Source organism: Staurois parvus, unplaced genomic scaffold (genome assembly GCF_062004578.1).
Source record: "Staurois parvus isolate SC_StPar_1 unplaced genomic scaffold, SC_StPar_1.0 ptg000145l, whole genome shotgun sequence".
In the NCBI taxonomy this organism is placed as follows: Eukaryota; Metazoa; Chordata; class Amphibia; order Anura; family Ranidae; genus Staurois; species Staurois parvus.
In genome coordinates this window covers 22,171,918-22,191,607 of record NW_028317941.1, presented here as the reverse complement: position 1 = coordinate 22,191,607, position 19,690 = coordinate 22,171,918, and the positions used below count along the sequence as shown (strand labels likewise).

General features: G+C 42.0%; 1 protein-coding gene across 1 annotated transcript in view; it reads left to right on the top strand.

The window, feature by feature from the left end:
* The first annotated feature begins 473 nt into the window (after nt 1-473).
* CUNHXorf38 (chromosome unknown CXorf38 homolog) overlaps nt 474-19,690 on the top strand; it is a 32,149-nt gene continuing 12,932 nt past the window's right edge. The window contains exons 1-4 of the mRNA XM_089673923.1: nt 474-707; nt 11,918-12,052; nt 15,072-15,194; nt 17,312-17,461. Of these exons, the coding sequence (XP_089530049.1) occupies nt 501-707; nt 11,918-12,052; nt 15,072-15,194; nt 17,312-17,461 (615 nt within the window). The 5' untranslated portion in view covers nt 474-500. The remainder of the gene's footprint in view (nt 708-11,917; nt 12,053-15,071; nt 15,195-17,311; nt 17,462-19,690) is intronic.

Here is a 19,690-nt window from a genome sequence, read left to right as displayed (position 1 = left end):
TCTGTTTCCATCATGTAGTCTCATAATCTGATCTCTCTAAATATGAGCATCACAGTGCTGCCAATTGATGAAAAACGATCGATGACATTCCATCCTGGCCAATCACGTCAATTTGATTGAATTCGATTGAAATTGCGCTTAAATTGATCGGTAGGGGAGGTAATGGCTATTCAATTGTTTTGATCGAATTGCACATGTTGCGCTTGTAAAAATTAAATTTTTTATGGCCACCATTAGATCTGCCATCAACTATGTACTGCAAGAGCATGCCTGGTTTGACACTAACCAAATAGATAGTTTAGGTTTGACCTCATATTGCATAGTTTTGGGAACAGTAGAAAATTGTAGAAATGACAACCGGTCTCTTCTGACAGCCTGCTTCCTCTAGTGCAGAGTGACGTCACGGTGAGAGCTGTCAGTGAGGTGACATGTGGGTGGAGTCACCTGTGCCCCGGAATCACTCCTCCTGTGTATAGTCTATCAGAGGGGGAGAAGAAGAGATGGCGCTGCCCAGTCTTCTGCTGAGATTGAACTGTAAAGAATACAAGAACTGGATGAAGGCTGGACTGTGTCTGCAGATCCTACAGAGCCGCCTGCAGGGCTACATAGATTCGGAGATGCAGAGATTTCACAGACAGATCAGTGCAGGGATTTCCCCAACTGCCAGACACAGATCTAGATGTCAGTGCAGGAGTCAAGGGAAGCAGGTAGGTGACGGATAAAGCGCTGTCATATACTGGGGAGCAGTACAAAGTCAGACCAACCACTCAAATCCATAAAAATCATTCAGATGACGGAATAGGTAGTAGGTCTGGCCAAACTACTAATCATAACCTACATGTCAAAGCAGAGAGGTGGACTGTATTATATATTTATTCATTACAGCTACTTATAGTGCCATCAATTTACACAGCGCTTTACATATTTTATATATATATTCACATCAGTCCCTCAAGGAGTGTAAAATCTAAGGTCCCTAACTTACATCCATACATACACATACTAGGGCCAATTTAGACAGGATCCAATTCACCTACCAGCATGTCTTTGGAGTGTGAGAGGAAACCGGAGTACCCGGAGGAAACCATGACATCGCATTTACTGCTACAAAGCGTCAGGGTTTTGTTAGAAAATCTTGTTGACAAACTTGGTGGTGACCCTGAATAAAGTATAAGGAGGGGGTCGGTGAATCAAATGATTCAATTCTGCTCATTTGTATGGCTAATAAGCCAGCTGATGTCAAACAAACATCATGGAGGCATCTAAATAAATACGAAAAATGTAATTTCATTTAGATATTTATATATAGTGTATATACACCGATATGTACCTGCACTGCTAAGGTTAAAGTGGATGTTGCCCAAACATTTGTTTCTTTAATTATGTGTGTTTGCATGTATACCTGTCTCATAGTGATGTGTCACTTTTTATTTTGCTGTATTTCCTATTAATGCCTGGTTGATCCTGCCAGTCCCATTCCTTCCTTGTAAAATGATCACACAGAGCACAGAGACAGATCCATGGTTGTGTGGTCAGGGATTGCTATGCAGAAGTACAGGATGCCGTGCGTGCCTGTATTATCTGTAGTCTGTTTACTTACCATGCACCCAGTCCAGCCTGCCAAATGACAGCAAGGAGGTGTGGACTGTCCCTTGGCGTGTCATGTTCAGTGCACGGCTATGGACCCTGCCCTGGTCTCTATGACATCAGGACCCCAGACCGCTGGAGTGTGGGAGAGAAGAAGCTGTGGAGAGAAGAGGAGTATTGGGCTAATCTTTTTTTTTTCTCAGAAACCGAAACGAAAAATTAACCCTTGCAGTGCGAGCACAGCCCCACTGCAAGGGATCATTTTTTAGTTGCTCAGAGTTGGGCTTTAATATATACAGTGTATATACACTCACCGGCCACTTTACTAGGTACACCTTGCTAGTGACAACAAAATATCGCCCGCACCATTACACCACCAGCCTGGACCATTGATACAAGGCAGGATGGATCCATGCTTCTATGTTGTTTACTCCAAATTCTGCCCTACCATCTGAATGTCACAGCAACCAGTTTGCCCATTCTCCTCTCACCTCGAAATCCACCATAAAAGGATGGACATGATCAGCAACAATACCAAAGTAGGCCGTGGCCTTTAAACGATACTCAGTTGGTAATGAGGGGCCCAAAGTGTGCCAAGAAAACATCCCCCACACCAGTCCACCACCACCACAAGCCTGAACCATTGATACAAGGCAGGGTGGATCCATGCCTCCATGTTGTTTGCACCAAATTCAGACCCCATCATCTGAATGTCACAGCTGAGATTGAGACTCATCAGACCAAGCAATGTTTTTCCAATCTTCTATTGTCCAATTTTGGTGAGCCTGTGAGAATTGTAGCCTCCATTTCCTGTTCTTAGCTGACAGAAGTGGCACCCGGTGTGGTCTTCTGCTGCTGTAGCCCATCTGCTTCAAGGTTCAACATGTTGCGCGTTCAGAGATGTATTCTGCATACTTTGGTTGTAACAAGGGGTTTTTGAGTTACTGTTGCCTCTCTATCCTCTCAAACCAGTCTGCTCATTCCCCTCTGACATCAACAAGGCCGCTCACTGGATATATTCTCTGTTTTGGACCATTCTCTGTAAACCATAGAGATGGTTGTGCGTAAAACTCCCAGTAGATCAGTTTTTGAAATACTCAGACCAGCCTGTCTGGCACCAACAACCATGCCACATTCAAAGTCACTTAAATCCCCTTTCTTCCTCATTCTGATGCTCAGTTCAGGGGCAGACTGACAACTCATGGGGCCCCTGGGAATAGGGGATCATAGGGCCCCTGTGTCCTTGCCCAAACTCAAAAAAGTCTATGAAAAAGGTACCAGGGGCATCTCATGGGGCCCCCTACTGACCCCGTGCCCTCGGCAGTGCCCGAGTTTCCAAATGGTCAGTCTGCCCCTGGCTCGGTTTGAACTTCAGCAAATTGTCTTCACCATGTTTAGATACCTAAATGCATTGAGTTGCTGCCATGTGATTGGCTGATTAGCAATTTGTATTACTAAGCAATTGAAGAGGTGTACCTAATAAAGTGGTCGGGGTGTATGTACACACACTAACTAGAAAGCAGCACTTTTACCTCTCAGGTCAATAGTGTGTCTATGCAAAAGGAGGCCTACCCACACTCCTCCTTTTATATGCAAGGATCCTAAGCCAGGCAGTTGCAGAACACTTCTGTTTTATATTTCTGTTACAATTCATGTAGTGATACAAAGTAGAAGTTTCCAGCACACCAAAAGGCCTGCAATGTATCAATTTGCCAGTTCAGTCTATGGATTACATTTTAGGCTCCTTGCACATGGGTCCATCTAGTTGCAGTTGAGTCCCTAGTTGAGTCCTGCTGTGTTCCTTCTTCCAGACTTTTGTCCCTGAATGCATAGGGCCCTAAACATGGGTAGCACTTGGTACAGCGTTTAGCCCTGTCCAGTCACAATCTGCCATAGACTGACAGGCTGTGGGCCGTGGGGCTTTACACTACACCTGTCCCTCCTAGATGCACTAAAATGCCGGGAGGAGCAGGCAGCAGGTTTTTGTACTCGCTGCCACAAGCTAAATAGAGCATCTGGGAGTGAAGGGAAAGAAAGCATATGCCACGGCAGGAGTTGCCATTAAAGTGACCCTGTCACTGCGTCCAACATGGCCAAATCGCAGGTTCATGTTAACACGACGCAGGTTGCTCTATGTTGGCTTCCTTAAAAGTGATACTAAAGTCTTGATTTTCAAAAAAAAATGTTGTACTTACCTGCTGTGTGCAGTGGTTTTGCACAGAGCAGCCCAGATCCTCCTCTTCTCAGGGGCCCCCACTGTCACTCCTGACCTCTCCCTCCTGTTAGGCGCCCCCAGAGCAAGCAGTCTGCTGTGGGGGCTCCCGAGCCGTGGCTCTGCGTGTTCATTCACACACACAGCTACAGCTCAGCCTCGCCCCCTCCCTTTCCTGATTGGTTCACTGGCTGTGATTGAGAGCAGCAGGAGCCAATGGCTGCTGCCTCAGCCAATCAGGAGTGAGAGTCCCTGGTGAGCCGTGGCTCTCGTGGACATTGCTGGATCGAAATGGGGCTCAGGTATGTGTTAGGGGGGTTGGGAGGGCTACTACACACAGCAGGTTTTTACCTTCAACGCTGAACGTTTAGAACCATTTTAAGCAGGCCATAAAGGAGTCAAAAACTAAATGAAAATTCTTGCTGGTTGTCAGTTTTTCGCATCATTAGTGTGTCAGCTGCAACCTGCGATTTTCGTGTCGCAGTCAAAAAAGCCTGATCCAATATGCTGGATTTTTTTTTAGAAAAACGAAATAAATGATGGCACAATCATATGTGCTATTTTCATTTTTCAGTCAACAGAATGTTCGATTTTCAACTTGTCTATGGACAGCTTTCAAATAATTGGATTCAGGTGTTCCAATCACCTTCATGGCCACAGGTGTATAAAACCAAGCACCTAGGGATGCAGACTGCTTCTACAAACATTTGTGAAAGAATGGGTCGCTCTCAGGAGCTCAGTGAATTCAAGCATGGTACTGTGATAGGTTGCCACCTGTGCAATAAGTCCATCCGTGAAATTTCCTTGCTGCTAAATATTCCACGGTCAACTGTTAGTGGGAGGAATAGCGCCCCGTCATTGGTGTCAGTGGGTGGAATAGTGCCCCGTCATTGGTGTCAGTTTGAGGAATAGTGCTCTATCATTGGTGTTAGTGGAAGCAATAATGCCCCATGGTTGGTGTCAGTAATAGGAATTATGCCCCATTGTTGATGTTAGTGGGTGGAAAAATGTCCCAGGGGCTGGAAAAAAGCCAGCAAAGGGCTACATCACAGTTTGGAGACCACTAAACTAGAGTATCGGTGATGCTATACACAGAGAGCTCCACACTGCTCCCCCATGTGAAGTCAAAATGATATGTTGGATTGCCAGGCTGACCCAAAAACTGAGGAGATAACCTGTGAAGGTCCCACTGGGAGATGGGAATATTGTCCCCTGAACCCTGAAAGAAACGAAAGGTACCTCAGTAGCCAAGCAGCTACCTGATACTTCTACTAGGTCATTTATAGGTAGATTTGGCTTTATTAAAATACATTTTGAATCTTTTTTTTTTATTTTTCTGCTTCAATGTAGTGACATTCTAGCAGTGTGAACAGAATGTAAGTGACAGGACGTATGGAGTCCATAGGTGCGAAACTTCGTCACCAAAAGTCTTCGCTATTCCTGAATCTTTTTGTGGGAAATGTTAGGAAGTTTATCTTATGTTTATGTGAAGGTTTTTGATTCACCATGAAAGGCCCAAATGCTTGCAGAAATGTTATATCACTGAAGTGTGTAATTTTGGGGGAGTGCTGGGAGTGCCGGCACCAGTCTATGCAGCCTGTATGTATCACGCTTTGAAGCGTGATCCCGTCACTTCTGGGTCCCTATGACGTCACATCCAGCCCGCTGGTAGCGAGGCTTGGAACGCACGCTGGCCATCACCATTGAGATTCATGATACTGTGATGACTTTTGGACTGTTTATTAAGAAAAATGATATTACCCAAAAGAACATCTTAAAAGCTGACTTTCAAGGGGTTAGCATTCTAGGTTGAATTTCAAGTGATATTCCAAAAAGTTACCACACACACAATGAGTGGAAGAAATTGGTCTAAGAGACAATGAAACTGAAACACCACTATTTGAATGTCTGCAGGTGAGCATACACAAGGTACCAAAGTGACAGTGGTGAGATGGAAACCTTATTGTCTGATTTCTCCAAAAACCTTGGAAAGTGTGTGATTACCAAACAAGACCTCTAAACTGTCACAATGGGCTATTATATCCTGAGGTCAAAATCCTGTCCATTCTGTTTACCCTAATTCTCACACAATAGTGCTAGTAACAAGAGGCAATCTGTCCTTGAACTGTGCATTCAGCACAAGGTGAAACCTGGGTCATTTAAGATACAAAGTGTGGCATATATCAACAGAAATATTATCAACGGTATATTCCCCCACACCAAAATCTATTCGATAAGGTTGGGTATTGCATCCCACTCAACTGAAGTTTGAAGTGATGAAATATAAGATGGTTTGTGAATTGGGTAATCTCTATATTTCCAAAGGAAATCAACTATTCCAATACAGTTCATACAGTATATCAGAAAAATTAGAAACCAAATGTATTCACATCTTTCTAGGGTCCTTATCCAAGAGTTAGTAGTGAAATCATCTATACTTGAATAGGACATACAGTCAGGTCCATAAATATTGGGACATCTACACAATTCTAACATTTCTGGCTCTATACACCACCACAATGGATCTGAAATGAAACAAACAAGATGTGCTTTAACTGCAGACTGTCAGCTTTAATTTGAGGGTATTTACATCCAAATCAGGTGAACGGTGTAGGAATTACAACAGTTTGCATATGTGCCTCCCACTTGTTAAGGGACCAAAAGTAATGGGACAATTGGCTTCTCAGCTGTTCCATGGCCAGTAGTGTGTTATTCCTTCATTATCCCAATTACAATGAGCAGATAAAAGGTCCAGAGTTCATTTCAAATGTGCTATTTGCATTTGGAATCTGTTGCTGTCAACTCTGAAGATGAGATCCAAAGAGCTGTCACTATCAGTGAAGCAAGCCATCATTAGGCTGAAAAAACAAAACAACCCCATCAGAGAGATAGCAAAAACATTAGGCGTGGCCAAAACAACTGTTTGGAACATTCTTAAAAAGAAGGAACGCACCGGTGAGCTCAGCAACACCAAAAGACCCGAAAGACCACGGAAAACAACTGTGGTGGATGACTGAAGAATTCTTTCCCTGGTGAAGAAAACACCCTTCACAACAGTTGGCCAGATCAAAAACACTCTCCAGGAGGTAGGTGTATGTGTGTCAAAGTCAACAATCAAGAGAAGACTTCACCAGAGTGAATACAGAGGGTTCACCACAAGATGTAAACCATTGGTGAGCCTCAAAAACAGGAAGGCCAGATTAGAGTTTGCCAAAAGACATCTAAAAAAGCCTTCACAGTTCTGGAACAACATCCTATGGACAGATGAGACCAAGATCAACTTGTACCAGAGTGATGGGAAGAGAAGAGTATGGAGAAGGAAAGGAACTGCTCATGATCCTAAGCATACTACCTCATCAGTGAAGCGTGGTGGTAGTGTCATGGCGTGGGCATGTATGGCTGCCAATGGAACTGGTTCTCTTGTATTTATTGATGATGTGACTGCTGACAAAAGCAGCAGGATGAATTCTGAAGTGTTTCGGGCAATATTATCTGCTCATATTCAGCCAAATGCTTCAGAACTCATTGGACGCCACTTCACAGTGCAGATGGACAATGACCCAAAGCATACTGCAAAAGCAACCAAAGAGTTTTTTAAGGGACGGAAGTGGAATGTTATGCAATGGCCAAGTCAATCACCTGACCTGAATCCGATTGAGCATGCATTTCACTTGCTGAAGACAAAACTGAAGGGAAAATGCTCCAAGAACAAGCAGGAACTGAAGACAGTTGCAGTAGAGGCCTGGCAGAGCATCACCAGGGATGAAACCCAGCGTCTGGTGATGTCTAACCGTTCCAGACTTCAGGCTGTAATTGACTGCAAAGGATTTGCAACCAGGTATTAAAAAGTGAAAGTTTGATTTATGATTATTATTCTGTCCCATTACTTTTGGTCCCTTAACAAGTGGGAGGCACATATGCAAACTGTTGTAATTCCTACACCGTTCACTTGATTTGGATGTAAATACCCTCACATTAAAGCTGACAGTCTGCAGTTAAAGCACATCTTGTTCGTTTCATTTCAGATCCATTGTGGTGGTGTATAGAGCCAGAAATGTTAGAATTGTGTAGATGTCCCAATATTTATGGACCTGACTGTATATTTGATCCACAAAGACCTACTGCTTATATAAAAGAGTGAGTCATCATTAAGACCACCAATTCATTTGTAATACCTGACTATCCCTAGTGGACAGGTTAGGAACTTCTATAGGTACACAAACTTCTCAACCATCCAATCAACAAGCCTGTTGGGAGGTCCCTCGGAACAAAGGACTTGTATGGTTTAAAAGGCCAGACACCTCAAAGTGGAATGAACTTAAAAATCTTCTACGAACTTTATCTTATCATCTGACATCTTCTAATCTTCTGATCTTCAAAACTACATTCTTCTGGAAACTTCTGATCTTCTGACAACTTCTGAACTACTCCTGAAACTACTTCTTCACTACTCTACTACCACTATTTACTGCACTATACTCACTTGCCACCTGAGGCCATTTTGCTGAGAACTTCTAGCTGCCATTTTGAAGGAAAAGATTTTCGCCAGAGACACTGATGCTCATTTAAATTCTGGTGCCTGACTGCCCAGAAACATATCTTTTCCAATTGCATCCCACTGGGAGGCCTCAAAATCAAGATGCTGGGAGTGGTGAGACTGTGCCAAAATATTGTCATTTTCTTTTATATTTCAAACTTTCTAAGATTTATAACATTGTATTGTGTGGTTAGGAATGTATGAAGGTTATCTATATGATTATAACTATAACTGTTTGAATATTGGTATTGAGGTTATATATTGCATACTAACTAATTTGTAGTGTTGTGTGGTGATAATTATCAGAGATACTTTTTTATCTCCCTACGGCCGCGGGATATGAGAAATAATATCTGACGCACTATAGGTTGCAACTAACCTCCCAAAATTTAGTTTTTCCTTTATTTGAAATCATATATTGTATGATAATATAGATATTAGCATATTATATCTTTGATTGTGTGTACGAATATATATTCATCACCAGTATTTTGCGTTTGTATTAATATATATATAAATTTTGTACATAAATACATTTATTTATCAAAAAGGCACATTTTGTGTACTGGTATATGGTACGAAATCATATTGGTGAAAGAACTCAAGGTATATTATTAAGTGGTGATCAAATTATTAAGGTGTCCAAATTATTGGTTTCTTAAATATTTGCCGTATTTTAACGGCTGGAGGCACTGCAATATTTTGTTTAAGGGAGACTACTCCGCCCTAAGTATTTAGAATAAATTCTTACATAAACCACCACAATACACACAAGCCGCATAGACTGGTGCTGGTATTTGGGCATCATCATGTGAAGGTATTGGCATTTTATTTATCTGAACCATGGTCTTTAATAAACACTACACTTACAGCATTGTATTTGGTTTATTTGAGCTACTTGGAGCATTATCTATGCCTTGAGGAGAGCCTGGGATTGGGAATCCATCCAATATTTGTGTACCCAGAGCTTCGAGACCACCTATCTGGGCGCCACCATCCTTGGTCCTCTGGATCCATAGTCCATACTAAGTATATGGTACAGCAGGCATATATGAGGAATATGAAATGCTGGGTTTACATATTCTTTAATAATTATATTTATTTTTTTTAATGCACCAATTCTAAGTACCTGAATTTGACTTGGTGTCAGCCTCTTGTAATCCCCTATACAGCACCACTCAGACTGAGAAAGGGAAGGGCAGCATTGTGAATTGTACGCAAATGTACTTCGGAAACAGAGTGAGTAGAAGCATGACTTAATCCATCTCCTGCTGCACTTTAACTGTCCAGTCATCAGGCTAAGGGTGGAGAGAGCACTGTATTTCCAAATTTTTAGAGGTGCCATCAATCCGTCTGTGCTGTTTGGGGGAGCTATGTAAATCTCAGGCCTGGATGAACAGTAATACAAATCCTTTGGTAGACAAAACAGCTCTCATATACTGTATGTATTTTGTTTGCTGTTTGCCATTAATGCAGATTTTTAAAACAAAAAGAAGTGGATTTCTACATTACATACAGTGAAGGAAATAAGTATTTGATCCCTTGCTGATTTTGAATGTTTGCCCACTCACAAAGAAATGATCAGTCTAAAAATCGAATGGTAGGTGTATTGTAACACTGAGAGACAGAATAGCAACCAAAAATTTCAAAAGAAATGCATGTCTAACAAATTATGCACTGATTTGCATGTTCATGAGGGAAATAAGTATTTGATCCCCTTCACAAAACATGACTTAGTACTTGGTGGCAAATCCCTTGTTGGCAATCCCAGAGGCCAGACGTTTCCTATAGTTGGCCACCAGGTTTGCACACATCTCAGGAGGGATTTTGGCCCACTCCTCTTGGCAAATCCTCTCCAAGTCATTAAGGTTTGGTGGCTGACGTTTGGCAACTCGATCTTTCAGCTCCTTCCACAGATTTTCAATTGGATTAAGGTCTGGAGACTGGCTAGGCCACTCCAGGACCTTAATGTGCTTCTTCTGGAGCCACTCCTTTGTTGCCTTGGCTGTGTGTTTTGGGTCATTGTCATGCTGGAACACCCATCCACGACCCATTTTCAATGCCCTGGCTGTTGGAAGAAGGTTCTCACTCAAGATTTGATGGTACATTGCCCCGTCCATCGTCCCTTTGATGCGGTGCAGTTGTCCTGTCCCCTTAGCAGAAAAACACCCCCAAAGTAGAATGTTTTCACCATCATGTTTGACAGTTGGGATGGTGTTCTTGGGGTCATAGGCAGCATCCCTCCTCCTCCAAACACGGCGAGTTGAGTTGATGCCAAAGAGCTCAATTTGGTCTCATCTGACCACAACACTTTCAACCAGTCCTCCTCTGCATCATTCAGATGTTCAGTGGCAAACTTCAGACGGGCCTGGACATGTGCTTTCTTGAGCAGAGGGACCTTGCGGGCACTGCAGGATTTCAATCCTTGTCGGCATAGTGTGTTACCAATTGTTTTCTTGGTGACTGTGGTCCCAGCTGCCTGGAGATCATTGACAAGATCCTCACGTATAGTTCTGGGATGATTCCTCAGTGTTCTCATGATCATTGACACTCCACGAGGTGAGATCTTGCATGGTGCACCAGACCTAGGGAGACTGCCTGTTTTGTGTTTCTTCCATTTGCGAACAAACAACTGTTGTCACCTTCTCACCAAGGTTCTTGGCGATAGTTTTGAAGCCCAGTCCTTGGACAGCTCTTTGGTCTTTGCCATGGTGGAGAGTTTGGAATCTGATTGTTTGATTGCTCCTGTGGACAGGTATCTTTTATACAGGTAACAAAATGAGATTAGCAGCACTCCCATTAAGAGACTGTTTCTAATCTCAACTTGTTACCTGTATCAAAGACACCTGGTAGCCAGAAATCCTGCTGAATGATAGGGGATCAAATACTTATTTCCCTCATGAACATGCAAATCAGTGCATAATTTGTTAGACATGCATTTCTTTTGAATTTTTTGTTGCTATTCTGTCTCTCAATGTTACAGTACACCTACTATTCGATTTTTAGACTGATCATTTCTTTGTGAGTGGGCAAACATTCAAAATCAGCAGGGGATCAAATACTTATTTCTTTTACTATACCTGATTGTTTAATACAAATGTTTTTTGAGCAAGTTCTTCTGCCATGTGCATTTCTAACTTTCATATAAAAAAAGAGCATTGTGGAAGTATCCCATATTTAGTAAGAGCCCATTCACACTTGTGCAACTTGTCAAGTGACTTTGGGGGTGCAAAGTTGTATGACAAGTTGTACCCCATGTTTTCCAACGAGTACCATTCATATCTGTGAAACTTCAAGTTGTTCCTGCACTACTTGGTCCAACTTTCATGCAACTTGAGGGCCATAAACTTCAATGTAAACCCTCCAAAGTCGCATGAAAGTCGCCCCTGAATGTTATACATGCGACTTCTGTGTGACTTTGTACAGCATAAACAATCATCCTTGGTCAAAGTTACACTGTAAAGTCGCAAAGAAAATCGCACGATTTTGAAGTTGCACAAGTGTGAATGGAGCATAATAAATAGGCAGGTTACATGATTTGGATATTAAGTTTTTTTTTTTCTTTTTTTTTCCCGGTCAAGTTCCAGCCTAGCTGTCCTGTGTGTATGGAGTGGAAGGACCACATCCTGCATCATCATAACAACAGAAGTACAGAAATACACTGGGGGAACTGTAATCCATCACTGTGGCCTACAGATTACTGGGAGGTGGCAAAGGTAACACAATATCTACTATGTACAAGTGCTCTGACTTCCAGCCTTTGAATGTTCATAGTCTCATTATGGCACACACACAGGTTTAATCATTCCATTCAGTTATAAGGAAAATCACAGTGGGACAGAATGGGATGTTATGTCCTCTTTTTGATGTGCCGCCACATGACAAATGTCAGATTGATGTAGCTGTTGTAAACAGGTACAAAAGACCAAGGCACGCAGTGCGCAAGGAAATACACTGAGACCGGAATGTGCATTAGAACATTCTATCCTCTGTGCAGCTGAACTTCCTCCTGCCACTGCAGCTGTCAGACAATGCAGTGGCCAAGGATTTTTTTTAAGCTGGGCAGGCTGAGCCTGATGGAGATTCAAAGACATTAGTTCCCCATCGGGTCCACTCCTCTTGTGATTGTCAGCAGGCATTGGGCAGATCCAAAGCCTACTATTGGCTATAGAATCTGCCCACTGCCTTCTGTCAGTCATAAGGAGAGAGCAGATCCAATAGAGAACTCTCAACATTCCCATCAGATTCCACCTAGAGTCAGTGGTTGCTAGGAAGCTGTTGGCTGTAAAGCCAACATTATCATTAACAACCAGTGACAGGACTCTGTCACTATTTAGAAAAAAAAGTGGGGTTCCAGAGAAAATGAAAAAAGTGAAAATGAAAAAACTGTAGCTGCTGACTTTTAAAAAACATATACTTACCCGTCCCTCGATCCCGTGGTGTTCCCCCCACAGCCCGTTTTACCAGCCATTTAGTGTCCCTGTACCCGGCATCTTTAGTGTGGGCACCCAGCTGTGACAGCTTTCAGCTTCACAGACAGGTGCCCACTGCGCATGCGCGAGAAGTGCTGCGCTTTGTGAATGGCCTCGTAGTCTTGTGGGAGCTGTCACGTGTCCCAGAAGACTACAGGGAGGGAGGGGGAGAGGACAACTTCCGCTTCTGATCACCTAGGCAATCAAAGTGGGAGCAGGTACCTGTCGATTTGGGGTACCTGCTCCCTAGAGGTGCCAATCCTTAACGGGGAGCGGGGAAATAATCTTTGAAGCAGAACTTCCCCTTTTGGGTGAAGCTCCACTTTAAATTAAGCCAACCCTGCAAACAAAGCAATGAATATCTGTACCACTGTGCATGCTGCTGATATGGAGATCACATGTATGCCGGATGCTGAAAATCTTTCAGCAAGCCTATACCTCCAACGAAGTGGAGTTTGCCAGCAGGACAGGTAAGTGTTCATTACTTTCTTTGTAGGGATAGCTTTGTTTCACTTTCTATAAACCGTGAGTCCCTTTAGACCTGGTTCACATATATGCGAATTAGATGAGTTGTGAACCGCATCCGATTCGCATGGCATGTGAACCAAAATCCTTTTCTATGGAGCCAGTTCACATATGTGTGGGTTGGTTGCAGTGCGATTTAAAAGAGTTGGCTGCGATTTTCAGCCCGGTGTAGGTGCAATTTCCAATGTCATACACTTTAACTATTTGCATTGGAATTGCACCTGAACCACTAAATGAAACCACACCAAACTGTTTTACAAATCACACTGCAAACCGACCCCGCACATATCTGAACCCAGGATTAAGTGGAATTTTAGTCAAATCCTAACTGTACCTAAACCTACTCCTACCTCCGTTCTAATCCATGTAAAGGAAAGATGTCTATACTTACCTGTTCTGAGGGCACTATGGTCTGGTCACATGATCTCTCCAGCGGCTGGCTTCAGTGAAGAGGAGAGATCGCAAACAACAGCTGCAAATCCTGGGAGATGACGTCACCCATAGACTTACTATGGGACATTCTTTTTTGGCTGTCCTTCCTCTACACCAGGCATGTCCAAAGTCCGGCCCGCGGGCCATTTACGGCCCGAGGGTCGGTTTAATACGGCCCTCCATGTCAGTGTGTCAGTGTGTCTTATGGAGCGAATATGGAGCGGCCAGTCCGGTATTTCCACCGCGGCCGTGTCAGAATACCGGGCCGGCCGCTCAGCTCTGCAGCGGGACCTTACCTGTTCCTCTATCCAGCGGCACGCTGTCTTCCCGGCTTCTGTAGTGTGGGCGCTGGGCATGACAGCCGGGTGCCAAGTGCGCATGCGCAAGAAGCGGTGCTTTTTGTGAATGGTAAGGCGGTACCTGGGACACATGACAGATCCCAGAAGCCGCCGGACCAATCACAAAGCGCAAGTGCTTCTCCCTCATGCGCACTGAGCACCCGGCTGTCATGCCGAGCGCCATTACAGAAGCCGGGAAGACAGCGCGCGGCTGGATCGAGGAACAGGTAAGATCAAACAAAAACTCTGCGGAAGTAAGAGCGGGTACCTGTCAAATTCAGGTACCCGCTCCCCACCTCCCCAAAGGTCAGCAGTCATCTGTACTGTCCGCAGTCTCTGGTCATCCCTGTGCTGTCCGCAGTCTCTGGTCTTCCCTGTGCTGTCCGCAGTCTCTGGTCATCCCTGTACTGTCCGCAGTCTCTGGTCATCCCTGTGCTGTCCGCAGTCTCTGGTCATCCCTGTGCTGTCCGCAGTCTCTGGTCATCCCTGTGCTGTCCGCAGTCTCTGGTCATCTCCTGTACTGTGTCTGCAGTCCATTAGTTCAGAATTTTTTTTTCCTGTTTTCTGCCTCTAAAACCTAGGTGTGTCTTATGGTCAGGTGCGTCTTATACGGCGAAAAATACGGTAACTTGGCATAAAATAATTTATTTGCATTTAATTGTAATGGTTCAAAGAATGTTTGGAAAAATGTTCGGCCCTCCACCATGTTCACTTCATCCAGTCTGGCCCTCTTTGAAAAAAGTTTGGACACCCCTGCTCTACACTGAAGCCGGCACTGGAATCTGATAACGTGACCAGAGCGACTTCAGTAGATTTAAGTATAGACCGCTTTCCTTTCACAGTGTAGTTAGCACCCTGTAGTTCCAGGGTTTGACTGGAATGCTACGTTAAGCACATGGACATATCTTGGTTGTAATGTTGCATATAACTTTTAAACATTGTTTTACAAATGTTTCATTTTATTGCAGGTGTTTTTACCACGTGGGCACACAAAGTCCAAAAGACCCCATGAATGTGATGCTGCCGCTCTCCTCAATCTAATCAATTCTTGTGATCACTTTCAAGTGTCAAATATTTCAAAAGTTAGAGAGGTACTTGTTCTATGAAATGCAGCGAGAGTTTTCTTTACATCAAGGTATAATAAATACTAGTTAACAGCTCAGGGTATAGAGTTAAGCAACCTAAACAATGTAGTGTACAGTACAGAGTACAGAGCGGGGCAACCCAAACCATGTCATGTACAGTGCAGTGTACATAGGGTGACCCTCAACATGTCATGTACAGTACAGTGTACATGGTGCGGTGACTCGCAGCATGTCAGGTACAACACAGAATTCGATTAGGACAACTCAGAACATGTCATGTACAGTACTTTATACAGCATGGGACAACTCAAAACTCGTGTGTAGTACAGCATAAATAGTGGAGTGACCCAGAACATGTCTCATACAGTAGAAAATACAGAGTGGGGGGGACCCAGAACATGTCATGTACATTACAGTACATACCCGAGTGATGCATAACATGTCATGTACAGAATAGGCCAACCTAGAATCTGTTGAGTACAGAAAAGTGTGATCCAGAATATGTCATGTACAGTACAGATTACAAAACAGTGTGATCTAGAACATGCCGTGTATAGTACGATATACAGAACAGGGCAATTTAGAACAGTTAATTTACAGTACAGAATAGTGTGATCTAGAACATGTTATGTACAGTACGGCATACAGAATAGGGTGATTTAAAACTTGTAATTTACAGTACAGAATAGTGTGATTTAGAACTTGTCATGTGCAGTACGGAATACACAATAGGGCGATCTAGAACATGTCATGTACAGTACAGAATAGTGTGATCTAGCACATGTAATACCATGTACAGTACGGAATACAGAACAGGGCAATCTAGAACATGTCATGTATAACACAGTGTACAGACTAGGACAATGCAGTATGACATGTACAGTTCATTGTACAGAGTAATGCGAAAGGTAATGTCATGTACAGTACACAGTATAGAGTGGGGCAACGCAGAACATGTCACGTACAGCATAGCATACAGGGTGGAATATTTCCGAGAATGTGACACACAGAACAGCCTTTGTGCACACATCACACTAAACTCTGTCATAACAGACAGGGTAGGTGGGGCTATTCCTTACCACCTCTTCCTTTTAATATAACTATGGGATTTATGTCTGTTTATGGCAATGTTATATCTTTAAAGGAAAATCTGTGATTTGTATTATACAGAATTTTGTCCTGAGTTGCATTTGAAAATGTTTAATCCTTCATTTTTCAATTGGCTCAATGAGAGTTTGACTGTCAACCTCTTGTACACCCCTTTAAGGAATCTATTACTCATGGAATGTACTATAACTACCAATACATGAGCTCCACCATTGATTCCTCCAATTCAGCCTGCTTCAACTTTATTAACACAAAGGAACTTTTGATGTTAGTTTCCAGTCACATGGAAGCCCTACTAATAACTATTGTATGTACAGCTCACTGGGAAGAATGCCCATACATTTGTGGTCTTTGGGAAGAATACCCCTTTATAGATGGCTTAAAAGATCATTAGTGGTCAGTGGTTACTAATTTGAGAGGCAGAACTTGCTCAAGGAACCCCTAGCAACCTCTGGAGGAACCCTGGTTGAGAAAGGCTGTGCCAAATAAAAATTATACTCTGTAATTCTGTGTCTGTACTACTGATGACCTCATCTATGTATGTGTAACATACGCATTGCCCATACCATTTTGTTGTCTGAAGACCATAGTTACTCCTGTATGACTTGAAAATGTATAAATAAAGAGCTTAAAAAAAAACGATACCCTGACTTAGTATTGTTTATTTCATGACAAGGGTATCCAAAATGCCAGAAAGCATAATAGTAAATTACATATTTCTACAAATAGAAATAACTCGTAGACAGGTTAATTTTCACTGGAAGAATTAACAAATTTTGAAAAATTGGAAGAAGAAAATAAAAATAGATCTGAATGGGGCCCCTTAGTAGGACTGTAAAGGAGCTTCCTTTCCTATAGGCCTCAGTTCTATAGTAAATCTTTTTTAAATGCCGTAATACAGACATTTTATCTGCAAGACTCAAGTAAAAACAGTGGACCTGAACTAACCATAGACTGAAACATAAGACTGCTGTTGTTTTCATCATGATTTCTGATAGTTTTTTTCTGTATTCAAGGTTATAAAGTGTAGAAATGACTTGATGCACTCCTCTGATATGAAGGTTTCCTCTTCTTGGCTGAATAATTTTGGACAGAAGATGCAGGATTTAATCTCTGAATTTAGACATGTTCCCAACTTTGTAAATGAAGCTGATCCAATACAAGAGGTATTGTTTAATACTGTTTCGTTGCTTGGCGAAGAATGAATGTAGGGCTCTAATTAGTTTGTCCTTAAAGGACCGCTATCAAAATTTTGGCAAAAGTGAAAAGTGGTCTTGATTACTGTATAATAAGTACAGTCCTACCTATTTTCAGCTTGATTTAAAGAGTGCAGGCGGTTATGAGAAATATAGTGAAATACGCTCGTAAAAATTAAAGTAAATTTCACTGTTCATACGTTTTTTAAAAAATATTTACCTGCTCTGTCTCTTTAGATTTTCTGTACACTGAATGCACAAAAACTTTTTGACTCCCTGTCTATCTTTCTTTTTTTTCAGTGTTCTGGCCCTTTAAAGGGAATGTAAAGTAGTATAATTAATTAATTTATTAATGTCAGCACTTCAAAAGTGAGATTTTTTAAAATTACTAAACTATCAAAATAAAATATTATTGTTAAAATGATATTGCACAATTTTATATCTTTCTGGTAAATTAAAACATACAATGTATAGGATGCAAATACATTTTCCAGTTTTGCTTTCTGCTTTTGAGGCAGCCTGTATAAATTTCAGCTCCCTTTTACAGCGTGAAGGATCCCAGTTTGCTTTTTTTGATGAAAAAAAGCCTTTTTTTTTTTTTTACAATACCCAATAGCTCACACAGAAATTTACATATAGATGTGAATGACTCATGAGCAGTGACTTCTCCAATTTTGGATGGCTTAGGCTTGCTACATACTAGAATTCTGTTCTAAATTGTTTGTTTTAACATGTTTGCTTTGAGCGCAATGATGCGAAAATTGGAAGGAGCAGGATGAAGAATTTTCCTGGAACAAATTAATTTATAACCATGTATGTGATTTTGTTCAGGATAGTCCATTAATTTCAAAATTGAATGTTTAAAGTGAGCAATATTATTAGTACTTTTGAACGGCATTTGTCAATTCATCGAATGTAGTGAGGATTTTTGTACGAATCCTTGTACAAATGTCCAAAAATCTACCAGTTTATGGCCTTTAGTTCGAGGTTTCAGTTATTCAAGCTATTTTATAATATATATATATATATATATATATATATATATATATATATAGGCTATTGGAAGGGGGGGAACCCAGTTTTCACTGCAAAAGAGTATTTTATAGCAAGTCCATAGAATAACACAAACAAAGCATCTACTCGTCCAAACCATCAACTAAACTCCTGACTAACAGAACGTCTCCAATGGGTTCTCCAAATCCTTTTTGCCCAGCAGCAGACTCCCACAGCAGAGAAGGAGAGAAAGCCCTGAGCATCAGTCAGCTTGCATATACAGTATAAAGACCTGTAAACGGCTGAGAATAATAATGAGGCCTGGCTACCAGGTACGATGTGGACATAGAAATAGAAGCATTATCTCATGCAAAGCTCTACAAAGTCTCCAGACTCCAAGACCTAGACCAGAACCTATTAATATTCTGAAAAAACGTAAAGATTGTTTTTACCGCATCAGCCATTAACTCTGAAGCACCTCACCATGTATAGGTGGGACCTACACAGGGGGAGGTTTATTAAACTGGAGCACTCAAAATCTGGTGCAGCTGTCATGGTAGCCAATCAGCTTCTAATTTCAAGCTTTGACAATAAAACCTGGAAGCTGATTGGTTTCTCTGCAGAACTGCATCAGATTTTTCACCAGGCAGTTTTAGTGAATAACCCTCAGAGTGTCCACCATCTTGCCAACCAGTGCTCACTGTATATAATGTGGCAGGAAGAGACTCTGTCACTGTGAGAAGATAGGAAAATGTGACACAGTATTCATATTTCGGGTGAATGCGACATTCCAGACTGTTTCTGGACAGAGAAAGCTGTGGATTTGCCTTTCTCTGGATTCTGCAGCTCTGGATCGGAACATTCAATCCTGTGATTGGGTTTTTCTGGATACGTGCAATCTGGAGTATACAGCTATGAGGTGTCATTATACAGGTGAAACTCGAAAAATTAGAATATCATGCAAAAGTTCATTCATTTCAGTAATGCAACTTAAAAGGTGAAACTAATATATGAGATAGATTCATTACGTGCAAAGCAAGATAGTTCAAGATGTGATTTGTCATAATTGTGATGATTATGGCTTACAGCTCATGAAAACCCCAATTCCACAATATCAGAAAATTAGAACATTACATGCAATCAATAAAACAAGGATTGTACATAGAACAATATCGGACCTCTGAAAAGTATAAGCATGCATATGTA